Source organism: Stomoxys calcitrans, chromosome 5, assembly GCF_963082655.1.
Source record: "Stomoxys calcitrans chromosome 5, idStoCalc2.1, whole genome shotgun sequence".
Taxonomy (NCBI): Eukaryota; Metazoa; Arthropoda; class Insecta; order Diptera; family Muscidae; genus Stomoxys; species Stomoxys calcitrans.
This window is the reverse complement of record NC_081556.1, coordinates 54529302-54549587: the sequence shown is the minus strand read 5'-3', so window position 1 is coordinate 54549587 and position 20286 is coordinate 54529302. Positions and strand designations below refer to the sequence as shown.

Genomic DNA, 20286 nt, shown 5'->3' with positions numbered 1-20286 from the left:
AGAGGGGCTGTGAGCATCCCAAAACTATGTGGCCTCATCTAGACTTGAAGAGGTCTACTTCTTTGCTGTCATTGGCTACAACAGACGTCTCAGTCATTGTGTCCGTCATGACATGTCACTATCTAATCGGAAAACATGCTGACAGACTGAAGGTTGCCTGCAACGACTTTTGCAGAAGCTGTAGGGACATCGAGGAAGAAGAGACTATAGAACACCTTACGTGTGTGTCCCGCACTAGCAGTAGGAAGGGGTTCCACTTTAGGTTCTCATTTCTTTGAGAACCTTTTTAAAGCGATATGGATGGTTCAACGGTAGGAACTAGAAGGCATCTTCCTTCTTCTGTTATTGTGGTATAACAATGGACGAAAACGTCTAAGTGAGTCTGATGGCAGACTGCCACTTAAACCCAACCTATCCATAATTTTGCGTTTATGAGCACGGTTGGCGAATCGGTTAATGACGTATGTGCAATGTCTGCCAGTTTACTGCAAAATGTGGACAATTTTACCGTCGAAGAAAATACTAAGTCTAACCATCAATCCATTGATTTGAAAATGCAATTTAATTTAAATGAAAGTGCTACAAACAGGCTATAAAATAAAAATAATTTTCAAAAAATGCTGAACATGAATCTTCAAAACCTCTTGAATACCCACGTAATTACCAATCTAAAGGATCTGACTGATATCACAGTAAAATCATCTGGTACCAGAGATAATCGTAGTTCGAGCCAAAGGAGATGTGGTATACTGAAAGATGTCATTGGGCGAGGAATAAGGTTTTTAAAAGCTTGAGGAAATTTAAGAAAACTCACAATGAATATATATTATACAACTATACCTGGAAGCAAAACGAGGGTATAAGATTATTAGGTTAACGACCAAAAAGGCTTTATTACAGCATGATTAGCGAACAAATCAACAATATTAATAAAAACAGTAAGGAATGGTGGAAATTAGTAAGGAAAATTAACAAGCCTGAATATATCAGCGTCAACTTTTAGAGACTATTTCATGAATCTACTCAATACGGATTAGACAACGTCGAATATCCTGTACGCTCCTGCATTTACCACAGTCCATAGTCCAATGTAAGATTTATATAAAAAGGATTTGGGATCGGTTCTGTAAATTTGTTTGTTCAAACAGTACAGAACACCCAAAAGTAGAAATTGGCCGATCGGGACCATATCGAACTAAAATGAAAGGTTTTTGGGAGTAGAGTACGAATTTGATATTAAAATTAGATCTCTGTACCTAGAAAGTGGCTCCGACCACAAAACCCCCTCAAATAGGCATATTGAACGATCATGACAACATGGGATTGAAGAGAAAGGTATTCAAGTATAGGTTACGAATACAATCTGGAACGAGCTTCCGATATCAACATAATTTGTTGATATCGGAAGCGGACTCTCTGCAGAAAAGCACAGACCAAAAATAAAATTGGACCGATCGGGACAATATTGGACTCAAATGAAAGATATTTAGGAGTAGAGTACAAATTCAATATTAACAAGTAAAAGCGTGCTAAGTTCGGCCGGGCCGAATCTTGGGAACCCGCCACCATGGATTCTGCTAACAATTTATGCAAAATAAATTTAGTTGTAGGGCATAATTTTATTCTACATACCAATCTTCTGTTAAACCAGCACAAATTAAAGCTTCTAGGAACCGAATAAGGATGATAGAGAGACCGGTTTACATGGTAGCTATATCAGGTTATACACCGATACGGACCATACTTAGCATAGTTGTTGGAAGTGATAACAGAACACCACATGCAAAATTGCAGCTTGAAGAATTCAAATCGGGAGATCGGTTTATATGGGAGTATTATTACGTTGTAGACCGATTTGGACTGACTTGGCACAGTTGTTGGAAGACATAAGAAAACACTACATGCAAAATTTCAGCCGAACAAAAATTGCGGCTTGTAAGGGCGCAAGAATTCAAATCGGGAGGTCGGTTTATATGGGAGCTATATCAGGTTATAAATCGATTCGGACCGTACCTAGCATAGTTATTGGAAATCATAACAGAACCCTACGTGCAAAATTCCAGCCAAATCGGACAAAAATTTCGGCTTCCAAGGGCTCAAGAAGTCGTATCGGGAGGTCGGTTTGTATGGTAGTTATATCTAAATCTGAACCGATATGGCCCATTTGCAATCCCCAACGATCTACATCAATATTAGGTACTTGTGGAAAATTTTGAACGGCTAGCTTTATGCGTTTGACCGCTATCGTGATTTCTACAGACGGACGGACATGGCTAGATCGAATCATAACGTCGAGACGATCAAGAATATATATACTTTATGGAGTTTAAGACGAATATTTCGACTAGTTAAGTATACCCCCATCCTATGGTGGTGGATATAAAAATTGAATAAAAGTCCCTACCCTAAACCCCCCTTTAAACACCCATATTGGCCTATAATGGCAATATGGGACAATATGGATGAAAATTATTGCTGAGTACAATACGAATATGGTATAAAACTTTGTGTCAAATTACCTGGGGGCCGCCATTCTCCAAAAACCTCTTCAAAAAGGCATATAGACAGTGGGATTCAAATTAAAGCTTGAAAGCAGAGCACGAAGCTGAAATATATTTTTTTAAGGATCAAGTGTCTGGGTGGCCGCCCCACCCCCGAAACACCATACAAACCTGACATATTTAACGGTCTTAGAAATAGGGGGTTTAAAAAAAGGTATTTGGAAGTAGAACACCAATTCTGGTGCCAAGAGTATGAGAGCCCGCCCACCCCCATATTGTTATGTTCTGTAAGCATGTCCTATGTGGCGAACATAATGCAATTTGGCCTCAGAAGCGGATACCAAATTCGTGTTCTACTTCCAAATACCTTTCCTTTGAAATCAATATAACCATGGTCAAAAAATTTCCTATTCGGGGGTGTCTTTTCTGTTGGGCGGATTTTAATGGATGGTTCGTTCGCTCCTTCCAAACCAACACAATCTGTGAAAATATCAAATTGTGTAGGCTTGTATGTTAGGTTCGACCCTCCCCCTTACCCCAAAAGTGCTACCGAAAAATAAAAATGGACCGATCGGGACAATATGGAATTCAAATGAAAGGTATTCAAGGGTAGAGTAGGAATTTCTCAATAGAAGTTGGGTTCCAGTACCTGGGGGGCGGCCCCAGCCCCAAAACTCCTTAAAATAGGTTTTTATGAAAGGTATTCGCGAGTAAATTGCAAATATGGACAGGAAGGCGAAAGAGGTTTTATATTTTGTTGATTTCGGAAGGGGCGGACGTTACCCAAAACCACCACCCAAAATCAAAAGTGGACCGATAAGGACAATATGGGTATCAAATGATAAGTGTGCGAGAGTAGATAATGAATCTGGCGTAAAAATTCATGTCGAAGTATGGGGGGTCACCGCACCCCCACAAAAACGCCCAAAATGGGCACATTAGCCAATCACGGATATAAGGGACTCGGTTTGTTTGTCCCGTGTAGACTGAAAAACGGCAGAACCGATTTTCTTGAAATTTTCGCATATTGTGTTGGTTAGTCTAGAAGAAAACATGGGCTATATAATTTTTCGATATCGGAAGGGGGACGGACCCTCCCCCTTATGCCAAAAACACAACCCTAAATCAAAAGTGGGCCGATCGGGACAATATAGGTATCAAATGAAAGGTATTGGAGATTAGAATATGAAAATGATATTCAAATTTGCGTCTAATTCCCATCGGGCCGCCCCAACCCCAAAACTCCCCCAAACAGACATATTGGACGTTCATTTCAATATGGGGCTCAAATGAAAAGTATTTGGGAGTAGATCTCGAATCTGGCACACAAAATCACATCGAAGTATAGGGGGTCACGTCGCCCCTCAAAAACGCACCTTAGACCCATTATGACTACTTGATACTTGGTTGAACTGATTTTCTTAAAATTTTCATAAATTGTGTACGTTTGTCTGGAAAGAAACATAGGCTATGTAATTTTTAGATATCGGGTGGAGGCGGTCCATACCCCAAAAACACCATCCAAAATCAAAGTTGGTCGATAGGCACAATATGGGTATCAAATGAAAGGTATTAGAGACTAGAAAACGAATATCGTATTAAAATTTTGGGTCCAAGTTCCCAGCAGTCCGCCCTAACCCAAAAACTCATCTAAACAGATATATTCGAAGTTCAAGTAATAGGCAGTAGATTACAAATATGGCATAAAACATTAGTTCCAATGAGGTTGCCCACCTCAAATACCCCCAAATGAGCATATTAGCCGACCATGGCTATATGAGACTCAAATGAAAAGTATTTGTAAGTAGATTACGAAAATTACATTAAAATTTGGACTGAAGTCTAGGTGGTGCTTTTCCTCCTAAAGATAAGTCAAATGGGTTATGACAATATGGGACTCAAATGAAAGGCATTAGATAGTAGAAAACGAATTTGATATCCAACTTTGGAACCAAGTATTTTGGGGTACGCCCTTAAGCACCCCCTAAACTGAACTTTATTTCCGTTGGGAATAAAGAACGAATTAAATTAAATTAAAGGGATTTGGAAGTGCAGCACGAATTTGATATCCATAAAAAAGCACTTCTCATTACCCTAATTTTTAAAAACACCAGTAACCGAGCAAGGGTGAACTTCTCACACATCAATGAGTGCATTCCGATTCAAGTTGAAACTCAATGATAAGGAACCTTTTTTATAGCCGAGTCCGAACGGCGTCCCGCAGAGCGACACCTCTTTGGGGAAAATTTTTTAAACGACCATGCATGGCATTGTACCTCGCAAATGTCGCCAACATTAACAACATTCTCGCCAGGATTCGAACGCGTTCAGCTACAATGACACGAATTCGATACCAGCATTCAGGGCGAAGTGGCCCCACCCTAAAAATATATTAAAGAGTTAAAGAAAGCGCAGCGGAGCGGGCCCGGTACGTCTAGTCTTCTTATATATAAAAATCAATTTGTGTTTGTTTGTAGGCTTGTTTGTTTGTTTGTATGTTTGTGTGTTCCTTATAGACGCAGAAACGGCTGAACCGATTTTCATGAAATTTTCACAGATGGTGCATAATGACCCCGTGGTAAAAATAGGGTACTACATTTTTTGATATCTGAAGGGGGAGCGGACCCTCCTCCTTACCCTAATTTTCAGAAACGCCAGATCTCGGAGATGGGTGATGCGATTTAAGCCAAATTTTGTGTGCTCGCATATTATACCCTAAAAAAAAATTTGGTATCCTAACTTCGGATGGGGTACCTAGGGGGGCTGCCCCACCCCAAAACCTACCAAACATATATTTAGACCAATCACGACAATATGGGACTCAAATGAAAGGTATTTAGGATAAGAAAACGTTTCTGATATCCAATTGGCGGACCAAGTGCTAGGGGGACCACCCCAAGCCCCAAAACACCCCATATATCAGACATATTTACCGACCATGGCAATATGGGACTCAAATGAAAGGTATTTACGTGTAAAATACGAATCTGATATCCAAATTTGGGACCACGTTTCTGGGGTCCACCCCAAACTGGACTTACTTACTGACCATGGGAATATGGGGCTTAAATAAAAGGTATTTGAATGTAGAATTCGAATCTGGTATCCAAATATGGGACCAAGTGTTTGGGGGGCCGCCTCTCACCAAAAACATTACCCAAAGGGGAAAAATTTACCGACCATGGGAATATAGGGCTCAAATGAAAGGTCTTTGGGAGTAAAGCACGAATTTGATATCAATATTCGGGAAAGGTGTCTATGGGGCCACGCCACCTCCACAACACCACCCAAATAGTAAGTATTTTCTGACTATTGTAATATGAGGCCCGAATAAGAGGGTTTTTAAAGTGGAACACGAATCCGATATATATTTTCAAGGCCAACTCACTGATTGGCCGCCCATCCCCCAAAACACCCCCCAAGCCGGTCATATTTGCCCACTAGGAAATATGGGGCTCAAATTAAAGGTATGTGGGAGTAGACCACGAATCTGATATCAAAATTAGGGGCCAACTGTCTAGCGGACATCCCACCGCCATAACAACCCCCAAATTGGACGTATTTGCTCACCAAGACAATTTGGGTCTTAAAGAGAGTGGAACTAAATATTCATAGTTTTTTGGGCCAATACCCCAAACCGGACATATTTGCTGACTTTTGCAATAAGGAGTTTAAATCAGATTAGAAAACGAATTTGATATCCAATTTTGAGGGCAATGGCAATATGGGGTTCAAATAAATCATATATAGATATATGAGAATAGAGCACGTTGCTGATATATTTTCCGGGCTTAGTGTTTGGGGGACCACCCCAATCCCCAAAACACCCCTAAATCGGGCATATTTACCGGACATGGAAGGTAGAGCAAATTGATACCCACTTTCGAGACCAATTTTCTGGGGGTCCATCCCTTTCCCAAAATACCCCACAAACAGCAATTTTTTACTGACCATCGCGAATGTTGGCAAGCTATTCTCTATCCCCAATGTCCACACACTTTAAAATTTTCTGCAGAACACACTCCTTTCTATTAGTTCCTCTCAACGCCGAATGTCTATGTGGACATTTATTGGGTTGCCCAAAAAGTAATTGCTGATTTTTCATAAAGTCGGCGTTGACAAATTTTAAGCAAATTTTAAGCATTAATCGAATTGGATCGTCATGTAACTGAGCGTGACATAAGAGAGAAGTTAAATATACCAAAATCAATCGTTCATTATCACATAAAAGGTCTTGAACTGGTGAAAAAGCTTGATATTTGGGTACCACATGTATTGAAAGAAATTCATTTAACAAACCGAATCAACGCTTGTGATATGCACCTTAAACGCAATGAATTCGATCCGTTTTTAAAACGAATCATAACTGGAGATGAAAAATGGATTGTTGACAATAACGTTAGTCGAAAACGATCATGGTCCAAGCATGGTCAACCAGCTCAAACCATTTCAAAGGCTGATATCCACTAAAAGAAGATTATGCTGTCTGTTTGGTGAGATTGGAAGGGTGTGGTATATTTTGAGCTGCTTCCAAGGAACCAAACGATTAATTCGGATGTTTACTGTCAACAGTTGGACAAATTGAATACAGCCATTAAGGAGACGCGACCAGAATTGGTCAATCGTAAAGGTGTCATATTCCACCAGGACAACGCTAGACCGCACACATCTTTGGTCACTTGCCAAAAACTGAGTGAGCTTGGCTGGGAACTTTTGATGCATCCACCATATAGCCCTGACCTTGCACCATCAGACTACCATTTATTTCGATCTTTGCAGAACTCCTTAAATGGTAAAACTTTCGGCAATGATGAGGCTATAAAATCGCACTTGGTTCAGTTTTTTGCAGATAAAGGCCAGAAGTTCTATGAGCGTGGAATTCTAAATTTGCCAGGAAGATGGCAAAAGGTTATCGAACAAAATGACAATTATATATTTGATTGAAGTTGATTATAAGTTTCATTAAAAATGCATTTACTTTCTTTTAAAAAATCCGCAATTACTTTTTAGGCAACCCAATAGTTCTCTTGACTTTGGTAGATTTTGCGCTGCCTTACACTCAAAAAAAAAAAAAATTAAGAAAAGTTCACTTGAATCAAGCCTCAGCTGTGTCATAAGTATAGGGTTTACTAAATTCAAGTGCAAAATTCTCAAATTCAATTTCCTGAATTTTAGAATGATTTAATTTTAATTTTGGGCGCTGTTTTGTATGTTTGATTTTTTTAACACTTGATATTGCCAAATGAGCCCGCTAAAACTCATAAAAAGTATGCTTAATGTGAGCGTTAAGTAAGAATATTAAAATTGATTTTAGTACGACTTTTTTGTGCGTAGCACCAAACACTACCATTGGTTTAAAATTCGTTTCATTCATGAATATCACTTATTTTCCCCTTAAAAAATCACGTTCATGAAAAAAGAGAGAATGTATTTTGGTATCATCATTTATAAAGATTTCACTTTAAATCCGTTCTTAATGTTGTTTTACTTTGAATTCAACATTGTTGCCAATAATATTTTACTCACTATTTTATTGTTGATTCAAGGCGGAGATTTTTCTTAATGTCTGGTAAATATAATGCGACAGTTCTTTCTTTCTCAGATATAAGTATAAACTGAATTCAAGCGAAGAAAAGTACTTAGCTTATAAAAGCGATCAACAAATGTGGTCTTCAACTAACTGCCAAGAAATGTGATGGCTACGGCGGTGGTGTAAAAGCCCATAAAATAGGAATTGAGTCAACCTAAATTCCAATCAATATTCATTCTTTGCAACAGGCACTTCACATACACTGAGTGCGATTGACCCATTTCTTGGGCAAATCGCACCTTCAATTTTCTTGGCACCAATTCAAGCAAAGAAACTGTAGAACACCTACTAACACACTCGACGCGCTGCAGGAGTTCCCAAAATCAAGCATTTAGGTTGATATACCGACTGACACTGGGACAAGCCAAAGACAATTCTTACCGTATATTTCAAATTTATGAAGAAATAGTTTAAATTTGACGCGCATTCTTTTATTGGGAACCAATCGCAGAAGACTTAATTCAATTGTTAGTTTATTTTTAAAATTACAACTAAAATTCAGTTTGTTGCGATAAGCGGCAGATGTTAGACTAAAAACCAGAACTATGCAAATTTTACATTAGCCACCATTTTGACATTGCGACATATACATATGCACGCGAAGGAGGTATAAACTCAATTACCAATGGTTTTAGATTTCCGCCTAAATGCGTACACGAACAAGTAAAAATTCCACCATTTGTGTCCCTTTGGAAAAAGCGAAAATGTTTAATCTGCTCAACAACACCATAGACAAATAAAATAGATGCAGGGTTAAACAAATTGTATATTGAAAGATATGTCTGCGTTCCTATTTGGTTCATACTCCATGGGAATCTTATATTATTAAAAAACAAGTAAAAAGGCGTTAAGTTCGGCTGGGCCAAACTTTGGATACCCACCACCTCGGGTATGTATGTAAACCACCTTTCATCAAAATCCGGTGAAAATTTCATACCTTATGTCCCATAGAAGTTATATCGAAATATGTTCCTATTTGGACCTAATACTAATAAGTACTTTAGCTATATCTAAAAATAAACCGAACTGAACTATATATGACACGGATGTCGAAAAGTCTAACAAAATCGGTCTACATGGCAGCTATATCTAAATCTAGACCGATTTGCGCAGAAAAATTTCGAAGAGCCTAACACAAAGCACTCTCCCAAAATTCGGCGAAATCGGACAACAAATGCGCCTTTTGTGGTCCCAAAACCCTAAGTTTCTATGGGGCCAACCCACCCCATAACACCACCCAAATAGGAAGTATTTGTTGACCATTGCAATATGGGTCTCATATAAGAGCTATTTTAGAGTAGGACACGTATCTGATAAAAATTTTCAAGGCCGAGTCACTGAGTGGCCGCCCCATCCTCCTACGCAGTCATTTTTGCCGACTATGGAAATATGGGGCTCAAAATAAAGGTATGGGAGTAGACCACGAATCTGATATCAACATTCGGGACCAACTGTTTGGGGACGTCCCAACACTATAAAAACCCCCAAGTAGGACGTATTAGCTCGTCAAGACCATTTGGGTCTTCAAAACCGTAGAGCTCGATACGGATAGCTTTTAGAGTCCATACCCCGGACGTATTTGCTGACTTTTGCAATAAGGGGTTTAAATGAAAGGTATTTGAGATTAGAAAACGACTTTGATATCCAATTTCGAGGCCAATGGCAATATGGGTTTGAACTAAATGACGTATCGATATATGAGAATAGAGAAGCTGATATACTTTCAGGGTTAAATGTTTGGGGAACAACCCCACTCCCCAAAACACCCCTAAATTGGAAATATTTACCGACCATGTCGATGTGGGGCTCAAATGAAAGGTATTGGAGAGTAGAGCACGAAATTGACATCCACTTTCGGGACCAATTTTCTGGGGGTCTACCCCTTTCCCATAATACCCCACAAACAACAATTATTTACTGACCATCGTAATATGGGGCTCAGATAAAGGTATTTGGGACAATGTGGGACCATGTTTTTGGGGCACTGACATTTTACGTCAGTCTGTGGAAAGCACGCTAACTTTCAAAGGAGTAGAGGTAGGCGCTTGAAATTTTGCACAAGTACTCTCTATTTTATGTAGGTCGGTTGGGATTGTAAATGGTCCATAACGGTCCATGTTTTGATAAAGCAGCTATTGAACTGAACTTGGATCTTGACTTCTTGAGTCTCTAGACAGCGCAATTCTTATCCGATTTTGCTGAAATTTTGTATGAGGTTATAACTTCCAAAAACTATGGTAAGTATAGTCCAAATCGGTTCATAACACGATATAGCTGCCATATAAACCGATCTCGGATCTTGACTTCTTGGTACTCTAGAGGCCGTAATTCTTATCCAATTTGGCTAAAATTTTGTATGAGGTGTTCTGTTATGACTTCCAATAACTGCGCTGGAATTTTAAAATATTGAGCCTCTAGACTGCACAATTCTTACCCAATTTCGGCAAAAAGTTTGTATTAGGTGTTTTATTATGACTTTCAATAACTACGCTAAGTATGGTCCAATTTGGTTCATAGCCTGATATAAAGGGTGATTTTTTTGAGGTTAGGATTTTCATGCATTAGTATTTGACAGATCACGTGGGATTTCAGACATGGTGTCAAAGAGAAAGATGCTCAGTATGCTTTGACATTTCATCATGAATAGACTTACTAACGAGCAACGCTTGCAAATCATTGAATTTTATTACCAAAATCAGTGTTCGGTTCGAAATGTGTTCATTCACCGTAACGTTGCGTCCAACAGCATCTTTGAAAAAATACGGTCCAATGATTCCACCAGCGTACAAACCACACCAAACAGTGCATTTTTCGGGATGCATGGGCAGTTCTTGAACGGCTTCTGGTTGCTCTTCACTCCAAATGCGGCAATTTTGCTTATTTACGTAGCCATTCAACCAGAAATGAGCCTCATCGCTGAACAAAATTTGTCGATAAAAAAGCGGATTTTCTGCCAACTTTTCTAGGGCCCATTCACTGAAAATGATTTGCAAGCGTTGCTCGTTAGTAAGTCTATTCATGATGAAATGTCAAAGCATACTGAGCATCTTTCTCTTTGACACCATGTCTGAAATCCCACGTGATCTGTCAAATACTAATGCATGAAAATCCTAACCTCAAAAAAATCACCCTTTAGCTGCTATATAAACCCGAATCTTGACTTCTTGAGCCTCTGGTCGGCTCAAGAAGTCATTGTCAGCTTGTGTGGGGCTCACAGCTATCCCGTCCCTGGTGTATCGTATTGATCATAATAATAATAATGAATCGTAATGTAATGGAGTAGTTTTTTTGGGGATTTAAGCGACATACACAAGCGTACATGCGTATACATGAATGTGCATATCATTCACAACCATACACAATTCATGGAAACAGTTGCATATTTTAGTACTTTTATCGATTTTTCTGCCATGAAATCGGGTTTATTTGGGATTTAAAAAAAATCCTGCAAAATTGCGATTTATTTTTGAAAGGTGAAACCTGAAAAAAAACACAGGATTTAGCACTTAAAGTCTCGAAAAGGCCATAAATCCGGGTTTAATGTCCAATGTAAACGTACTTTTATTATTGGTTTTTGGTATAATTGGTTTTATGCAATCGTAGTCCACTGTTTAAAAACGCCTCCAAATACAGAAAATGATGTATATACCTACATATGTAGGTAACATACAAACACTTTTAATTTACTCGGACATTTTATTTTGCTAATTTCAACTATAGTTTATCTTCTTCTCATTGAAAATCAATTTGTTGTGCCCCTTTTTTTGTTTGTTGGTTCATTTCTGTCGCTTTCCATTCCGCAACTACTAGTTAGCAATTGCTGATATAGAGATGGGCATGCAAGGCGTCTCGTTTAAGCGGGGGAAACAAAGAACACAAAAAGACCAATGTTCGGTAGCATTTGTAAAATAAGGTCAATTTAATCTCGTGACATCAAGAGAGGGTAAAGAAATGTTCCGCCCTCAACTCAACAAATATCGGTCATCGTCCATGTTAGGTCTGCCACGAACCTACTGGGACAGACTGAATTCGGTTTCCTTTATCTTGTTTATTTGTGCCGTTATTATCTTAGTGTGCTTGTCTATTCTATTTTTATTCAATGCTATTGTTTTTATTCATTTCAGCTTTCATTGAGTTCTATTTCTATTGCGTTGCATTCTGCTCTTTTTGTCCTTATCTTCTTCCGAAAGCCCCATAATAAGGGTCAACGGCCTAAAGAGATGTTGATTTAACTAATACGCAGAATTAGTTACTTGGCATACATCAATCTTTATTTTGGGATATAATGACCTCTAATGGATTCAATGAATCGTCAAGCTGTAGATAGCCTATTAGAGTCGTGTGGCTACTCCTTGATTACTAAAGGCTGTATTACACGGTAGGTGTCTTTTGACAATTTTTGCACATGTAGCATATGTAATTTGTATATTCCGTTTGTAACACCTCAAAATATTGATCTGCGACCCCATAAAGTATATATATTCTGGATCGTCTCGACATTCTGATTTGATCTAGCCATGTCCGTTCGTCCGTATGTCGAAATCACGATAGCGGTCGAACGCGTGAAGCTAGCCGCTGGAAATTTTGCACAGATACTTAATATTGATGAAGGTCGTTGGCGATTGCAAATGGGCATATCTGTTCACATTTATATATAGCTACCATATAAATCGACCTCCCGATTTGACTTCTTGAGCCCCCGGAAGCCGCAATTTTTGTCCGATTTGGCTGAATTTTTGCAATTTGTCCGGGATCGGTCCGTATTTGGATATAGCTGCCATATAGACCGATGTCTAGATATAAGGTTTTATGCCCATAAAAGGCACATTTATTGTCCGATGCTCCCAAAATTTGTGACAGTGGGTTAAGTTAGGCCCCTCGACATCTTTCTGCAATATGGCACAAATCGGTCCAGATTTGGATATAGCTGCCATATAGTCCGATCTCTCGATTTAAGGTAAATCGCCTTTAAAAGTCGATTTCGCCGAAATTTGGAACATTGAGTTGTGTTAGGCCCTTCAACATTTTATTTTTAATCTGGCCTAGATCGGTTCAGATTTGGATATAACTGCATATAGACCGATCTCTCGATATAAGGTTTTGGGCTCATAAAAGGCGCATTTATTGTCCGATTTCGCCGAAGTTTGGAACAGTGTGTTGCGTTAGGCTCTTCAACAACTTTCTGCGATTTGGCCCAGATCGGTTCAGATTTGGATATAGCTGCCATATAGACTAATCTCTCGATTTAAGGTTTTGGACCCATAAAAGGCGCATTTATTGTCCGATTTCGAAATTTGGGCCAGGGAGTTGTGTTAGTCGATAGCCCTGCTCAATTTGGCCCAGATCGGTTCAGATTTGGATATAGCTGCCGATCTCTCGATTTAAAGTCTTGGTCCTATAAAAAGCACATTCATTGTTCGATTTCGTCGACATTTGCGACAGTGAGTTGTGTAAGGCCCTTCGTCAGCCTTCTTCAATTTGGCCCAGATCGGATCAGATATTGATATAGCTGCCATATAAACCGATCTCTTGATTTAAAGTCTTAACCCCATAAAAGGCACATTTATAATCCAATTTCGCTGAAATTTGACACAGTGACTTATGTTAGGCTTTTCGACATTCGTGTCATATTTGGGTTATATCGGTCTATATTTGGATATTGCTACCAAAAAGACCAATATTTGGTTCTACAAAATTGAACAATGACTTGTACTTAATAGACCACTCAATATCCATGTCGAACTAAGCCCAAATCGGACCATATTTCGATAAAGCTGCTATGGGGGCATAAGTTATGCATTTTCACCGGATTATGACGAAAGGTGGTATACATACCTACATATTGGATGGGTATCCAAAGTTCGGGCCTGGCGAAATTAACGCCTTTATACTTGTTCGTTAATTCGGATGAATTAACTTTCGTACAAACTTTTGACCATATTCTGAACGTTTGGTTCACTAAGTTCTTACATTTTATTATTGGAAATATCAAGATTTAGAGGCACATTTGTGGAATGCAAAGAGAAACCATTCCCCTTACCCGCTGTGCCACTTCATACTAGGGAATGTGATTCAACGCCTACAACAGATAGCTTTCAATGATAAGATACTGTTGTTCGCCATAGAAAATATCGTTGAATTTAAGTGTTTTATGTTTTATACTCATGTTAGTCTAAAAAAAGCTTTTTACTTGTTCTTCAAATTGTCCGCTACCTTCCTCACCAAACTTTGAAAAATTCAAAGTCATGGCAACAATAGGCAGATTAATTTTCTTTACCAAACCTTCGCCAACATCCTCGATAGTATAGTGGTTAGTATCCCCGCCTGTCACGCGGGAGACCGGGGTTCAATTCCCCGTCGGGGAGATCAAAGTTTTTTGTTTTTAAACAAACATTTTAAACATTGTTTGAAAAGTTAACGGATTCAGTTGCTAATGAGCAAAGCAAACTTGAAGGCCGGTACACTGCTCTCAAATCCTACATATAGCTGTGTTTAGACTGTCTCGAGTGTTGGAAGCATTACTTACTTACTTAAATTGGCTATGACAGAACATTGGTCCCGTTAGCCGAAGATAGTGTTCGAAGCCAAAAAATAATATTCTTTGTTAACTTCAGTCAAATCAACTAAGAATTGCACACCCAAGGTGGTGGTGTTAGATTTATCAGATTATTTAGTAATATGGGCCGATTTTTACCAAAATTTGCATAAATTAATGTAAGGACAAATTTTGAGTACATGTCTGAAATATTGCTATGGAAAAAATATGCAAAATGTACGAGACAACGTAGTTTATATGATATAATAAGGTTAGAACCTTCAATAAGGTTATGGTTAGGTTTTCATGTTTTCTTTTTTTTTTGTAAATGTGCTTTAAAACCCCGTTTTCTACCAATTCAATCCTGAGGACCTAAAACGTTCAAATTTGTATCGATCTCCCGATTTAGGATTTAAGACCCACAAAAGCCGCATTTATTGCTTGATTTCGCTGAAATTTGACACATTGACTTATGTTAGGCTTTTCCACATCTGCGTCGTATATGGTTCAAATCGGTTTATTTTTAGATATAGCTACTACAAAGACCAATAATTAGTTATATACAATTGAACAATGACTTGTACTTATAAGTATTTGGTCCAAATCAAAATATATTTCGATATAGCTGCTATGGGGCATAAGGTATACATTTTTTACCGGATTTTGACGAAAGTTGGTTTACATATATAACTGAGGTGGTGGGTATCCAAAGTTCGGCCCGGCCGAACTTAACGACTTTTTACTTATTAAGTGATCGAGTCGGAGTTGAGTCAAAATTGCTTGACTTCGCAGCCCTGCTAAAGTGAAATACTGATATGGTATATTGGAATAAATTTCTGAGTCGATCTAGCCATTTCCAATTTTCCAATATTCATGTCAAGTATGATCCAAATCAGTTCATTTTTTATGGGGCCAAGTCTTAATCGGTCTATATGGCAGCTATATCCAAATCTGAACCGATTTGAGTCAAGTTGCAAAAAATGTCGAATAACCTAACACAACTCACTGTCCCAAATTTCGGCGAAATCGGACTATAAATGCGCCTTTTATGGCCACAAAACCTTAAATGGTGAGATCGGTCTATATGGCAGCTATATCCAAATCTGGACCAGTCTGAGCCAAATTGAAGAAGAATGTCGAAGGGCCTAACACAACTCACTGTCCCAAATTTCGGCGACATTGGACAATAAATGCGCTTTTTATGGGATCAAAACCTTAAACCGAGAGATCGAACTATATGGCAGCCATATCCAAATCTGGACCAATCTGAGCCAAATTGAAGAAGAATTTCGAAGGGCCTAACACAACTCACTGTCCCAAATTTCGGCGACATTGGACAATAAATGCGCTTTTTATGGGATCACAACCTTAAACCGAGAGATCGAACTATATGGCAGCCATATCCAAATCTAGACCGATCTGTGCTATATTGCAGAGATATGTCGAGGGGCTTAACTTAACTCACTGTCCCAAATTTCGGCGACATCGGACAATAAATGCGCCTTTTATGGGCTCAAAACCTGAAATCGAGAGATCGGTCTATATGGCAGCTATATCCAAATTTGGACCGATCTGGGCCAAATTGAAGAAAAATGTCGAGTGGCCCAACACAACTCACTGTTTCAAATTTCAGCAAAATCGGATAATAAATACGGCTTTTATGGGCCTAAGACCCTAAATCGGCGGATCGATCTATATGGGGGTTATATTAAGATATAGTCCGATATAGACCATCTTCGAAATAAATCGATACTATCGCCAAGTTTCCATCACCTATGTTTCAAACGAAAATGAGAAGTAAAACTCAAGTGATCGATTTATATAAAAGAAATGTCAATGCATCGAATGAATAAAACCAAATTTAATTCGTCAGTTGGAAGTTATAGGCGAAATCATTGTACACAATTTTAGCCCAATTTGATGAAAATTACGCCCTCTATAAGTTCATTGTATCTTATAGGATACATTCAGTGTCGGGTTGTTTATTTTTATTAAAATAAAATATCGATAGTGCCATCGATATTTTGCAAGCTCTATTAATTTTCCAATTTGTGCCAGAAACCAATTTTACTTATTCCACAGACAGCTAGATTGTCTTAAAATGTCATCACGATTAAGAAAATACATATGTATATATGTACTTCATAGGTTCAGAGACCAAGTGTTCGGAATGTTATAAACGGATTGGCGAAATTGCCATCAGTCTGTTGGGTAAAGAGATATGAACCTTCCCTCATACGGAATATAAAAACGGTTTTAACTGTACACATGCCAAGGTACAGCTTTCACAATTAGTACTGTATAGATAAATTTTGTATTTCATTCGTACTGTTAGTTTAAACAGTACTATATAACTAGAGCTTTTTTCGTTGTTTGTTTTGTACGCATCGTAAGGCTAATTTTACAATGCCATTGAACACTCTCCTCATATATGTCCCATATGGTCTAGTGGCTAGGATATCTGGCTTTCACCCAGAAGGCCCGGGTTCGATTCCCGGTATGGGAAATATTTTGAATAATTTTTTTCTTAATACACCCAAAATTTATAAATTATATTTTATTCAAATAAAAAAAAAAACAATAGAATAATGATATAATATGTAAATACACTCTCTGAAACAATTTTGAAGCTTGTTCATTGTTAAGTTCAATCTAAATCGTTAATTTAGCCATATAAACATTTAAATGTAAACCAATATTAAAACTTAGTATTCAAATATGTTTATTAGCAAATCAATTACCAAAACTAAACACAATTTATATACAGTGAGCTTTAAAATAAAGTCAACACACAAGAGCTATGGTTTTAAAATAGTTTTAATTACAGTATATCGGCGACATGTAAGTTAAGTTTTCAGGCCCAGGCCCGAAGGACAACGAATGATAGATGGCCACAAGAGGCTGTGAGCACTCCAAAACTATGTGGCCTAATCTAGACTTGAAGAGGTCTACTGGTTTGCTGTCATTGGCTAGAACAGACGTCTCAGTCATGTGTCCGTCATGACAGGTCACTGTCTAATCGGAAAACATGCTGACAGACTGAAGGTTGCCAGCAACGACTTTTGCAGATGCTGTGAGTACATCGAAGAAGAAGAGACTATAGAACACCTTCCGTGTGTGTCCCGCACTAGCAGTCAGAAGGAGTTCCACTTTAAGTTCTCATTTCCTTGAGAACCTGTGTGATTTAGCGAATGTGCACAGTCGCGAGTTATTAGGCTTTTTTAAAGCGATCTGGATGGTTCAACGGTAGGAACTAGAAGGCATCTTCCTTCTTCCGTTCCTGTGGTATCACAATGGACGAAAACGTCTAACTGAGTCTAATGGCAGACTGCCACTTAAAACTAACCTAATTTGCAAATCATATAAAATAACACCAGACAAAATAACTACTTAAACCGTATTTATGCCTTCAAACAAAAAGTGTACGCCAAAAATGTAAGGGGACCACCAGAGAAACTCACTTATTTGAAAAAAAAAAAAAAAAAAACTCCCGAGTGGTGAGTTGGACGGGGAGTTTGAGAAGCAGATGGCTTTTGCCGTTGAGAGCTCCTTTTCTAACGGTCGCTCAGTTGTTGCTTAGAAATTCCTCCTCACAAACTCGTTCCTGGCCGTAATTCGATTTTGTCATGGATTTACTCATTTCGGGAGAGTGAAAGCGTCGTTTAACCCAGAAATGGACTTCAAAGGACAATCAGAACTCCGGTAAATATCAAAAGAGTCGGGCAGCCAATTGTGCGTTCTCCCCGGCGTTCGGCTCGCAGCTGCTTTGGGAATTTCTGACATCACTGTTCGACGAATTCTCCGTCAAGAACTTAAATGTCATCCCTATAAATTGGCTGTTGCTGAAGAACTAATTGAACGTGATTTTTTTGCCCGTTAAAATGCATGTGAAATGCTAGTGTTTTTTCAGTGACGAGGCTAACTTTCGAATTTCCGGTTGCGTCAACTACCAAAACACACGTTATTCGAATGGTGTAAATCCGACCAAGTCCCATAGCACACCTCAAGAACAACATTCGCAGCCCCATTGGCAACGTACCGGTTGATATGCTACAAAGGGATATGAACTGAACAGGGTATGCGCAAAAGGGGTCGCCCGATGACATTTTCAAGATCGTATGAAAACAAATTTGGACATAGTATTCTCAAATAAAAACAGAATTACTGCAATAACGGAAGTACTTCTTTATTGACCTTTCCAATAAGTAAGTTTGTCTGGCGCACCCTGTATATTACAGGTATATCTGTCAAATTGCAAATGATAGCTACATGATTTTTGTTTTATTTACAGCACATTATATTGTTATTCGCCTCCAAAAGTAATTGCTTCTGAGTTTATTTAAAATTAAAGTTATTCGCGAAGGTCCGTGTTAAGGCAGTGGGCGACAAATGTGCATGCAACATTGTGGAACAGCGAAACGTTCGGCAGGACGGCGAAAATCCTATGGGGAAATCCAGATCGTCAGAAGACAAGATTATTATTGAAAGGAAGCAAGAAGGAGGTCAGTATAGCTTTTGGTATACATAGGACTACGAGCTCACTTATGTAAAATCGGTGCGGCAAGTGCTTTTGCGTCTAACAGATACCGGTAGTTAGGTGGGGCCACAATACCAGACATGAACCAACTTAGGGAAGTGGTATTGAAAACCATTTAGGATTTTGTAAGTAACACGGAATTCTTAAAATTTTTTTTATTAAGCTTTTTTTAATGTTTTTAGAGCGCACAACAAGCCGATTACTGGCTTAGGTATATGTCCATATTGGCATGGGGCGGATTAATATCTGCACCCGCTTTTCAACCTAACCTAACCTAATCTATTCGTTAAGGAGCGTATTGGTTCGATTGCGTTTTAAAACTACAACCGGCTATTGTTGCCGAACTCAGACATCTCAAATTGAACAAAATGTTTGTGTATTGCATCATAAATCATTAAAATGCTACTGTAAGCATTGCCAAACCACTATCAGTCAAAAAAAAAGTTAGGCTAAAAACAGCAAAGGAGGTAGGGCCTTCATGAACTAGGTGATTTTTCCAATTGAGCATTTCGTAAACTCACAAACCGATCGTGTTTGCTTAACCGAACGCACGTCCAACGATTGAAGCTACCAGGAGTAACATTCTTATTTCAAGTGCTGGTATGACACATCTGTGATTTCGGTTGTGCACCATGGACGTACCAACAACAGTCGGCACAGTAATATAAATACGTGTAACTCAGAATGGAGGCCATCATAGCTCAGAAGTTTGCATGCCCGCCTATGGCGCTGAATGCCTGGGTTCGAATCCTGGCTAGAACAGCATGCAAATTTTCAGCGGTGGTTATTCCCTCCTAATGCTGTCGACATTTGGTATGGCAGCCATGTAAAAACTTTTCCACAAAGAGGTGTCGCACTGCGGCACACCATTCGGACTCGGCTATAAAAAGAAGGCCCTTATCATCGAGCTTAAACTTGAACCGGACAGAGCTTATTGATATGTGAGAAGTTCGGTTCAGTAGATTAAAAGTTATATCCTCCAGAAAGAAAGAGATATCAAAAGTGGTTAACTGTGATACATCTCGCTCTGTATTAAACTAACAGCCAATGTTTCTGAAAAGCATTGTCTTACACTACAAATGACTGAAACGATCAAAAGTTGTTGCCCAATGTTTGCCGTTTA

The 20286-nt window shown here is 38.8% G+C and overlaps 1 protein-coding gene and 2 non-coding genes across 7 annotated transcripts in view; 2 read left to right on the top strand and 1 right to left on the bottom strand.

The window, feature by feature from the left end:
* The window catches only part of LOC106090641 (beta-glucuronidase), a 108497-nt gene that overhangs the window by 40979 nt on the left and 47232 nt on the right, over positions 1–20286 (bottom strand). Inside the window, exon 1 of one of the 5 annotated variants that reach the window (XM_059370271.1) lies at positions 8473–8567. The exons of the other annotated variants lie outside the window; for them this stretch is intronic. Within the exon in view, the coding sequence (XP_059226254.1) occupies positions 8473–8518 (46 nt within the window). The 5' untranslated portion in view covers positions 8519–8567. Of the gene's footprint in view, positions 1–8472; positions 8568–20286 lie in introns of those variants that run through there. 5 annotated transcript variants of the gene reach the window in all.
* On the top strand, positions 14385–14456 carry Trnad-guc (transfer RNA aspartic acid (anticodon GUC)). Its single transcript has one exon. It is a non-coding gene; the product is annotated as a tRNA-Asp (tRNA).
* Positions 17061–17132, top strand: Trnae-uuc (transfer RNA glutamic acid (anticodon UUC)). The gene has a single exon. It is a non-coding gene; the product is annotated as a tRNA-Glu (tRNA).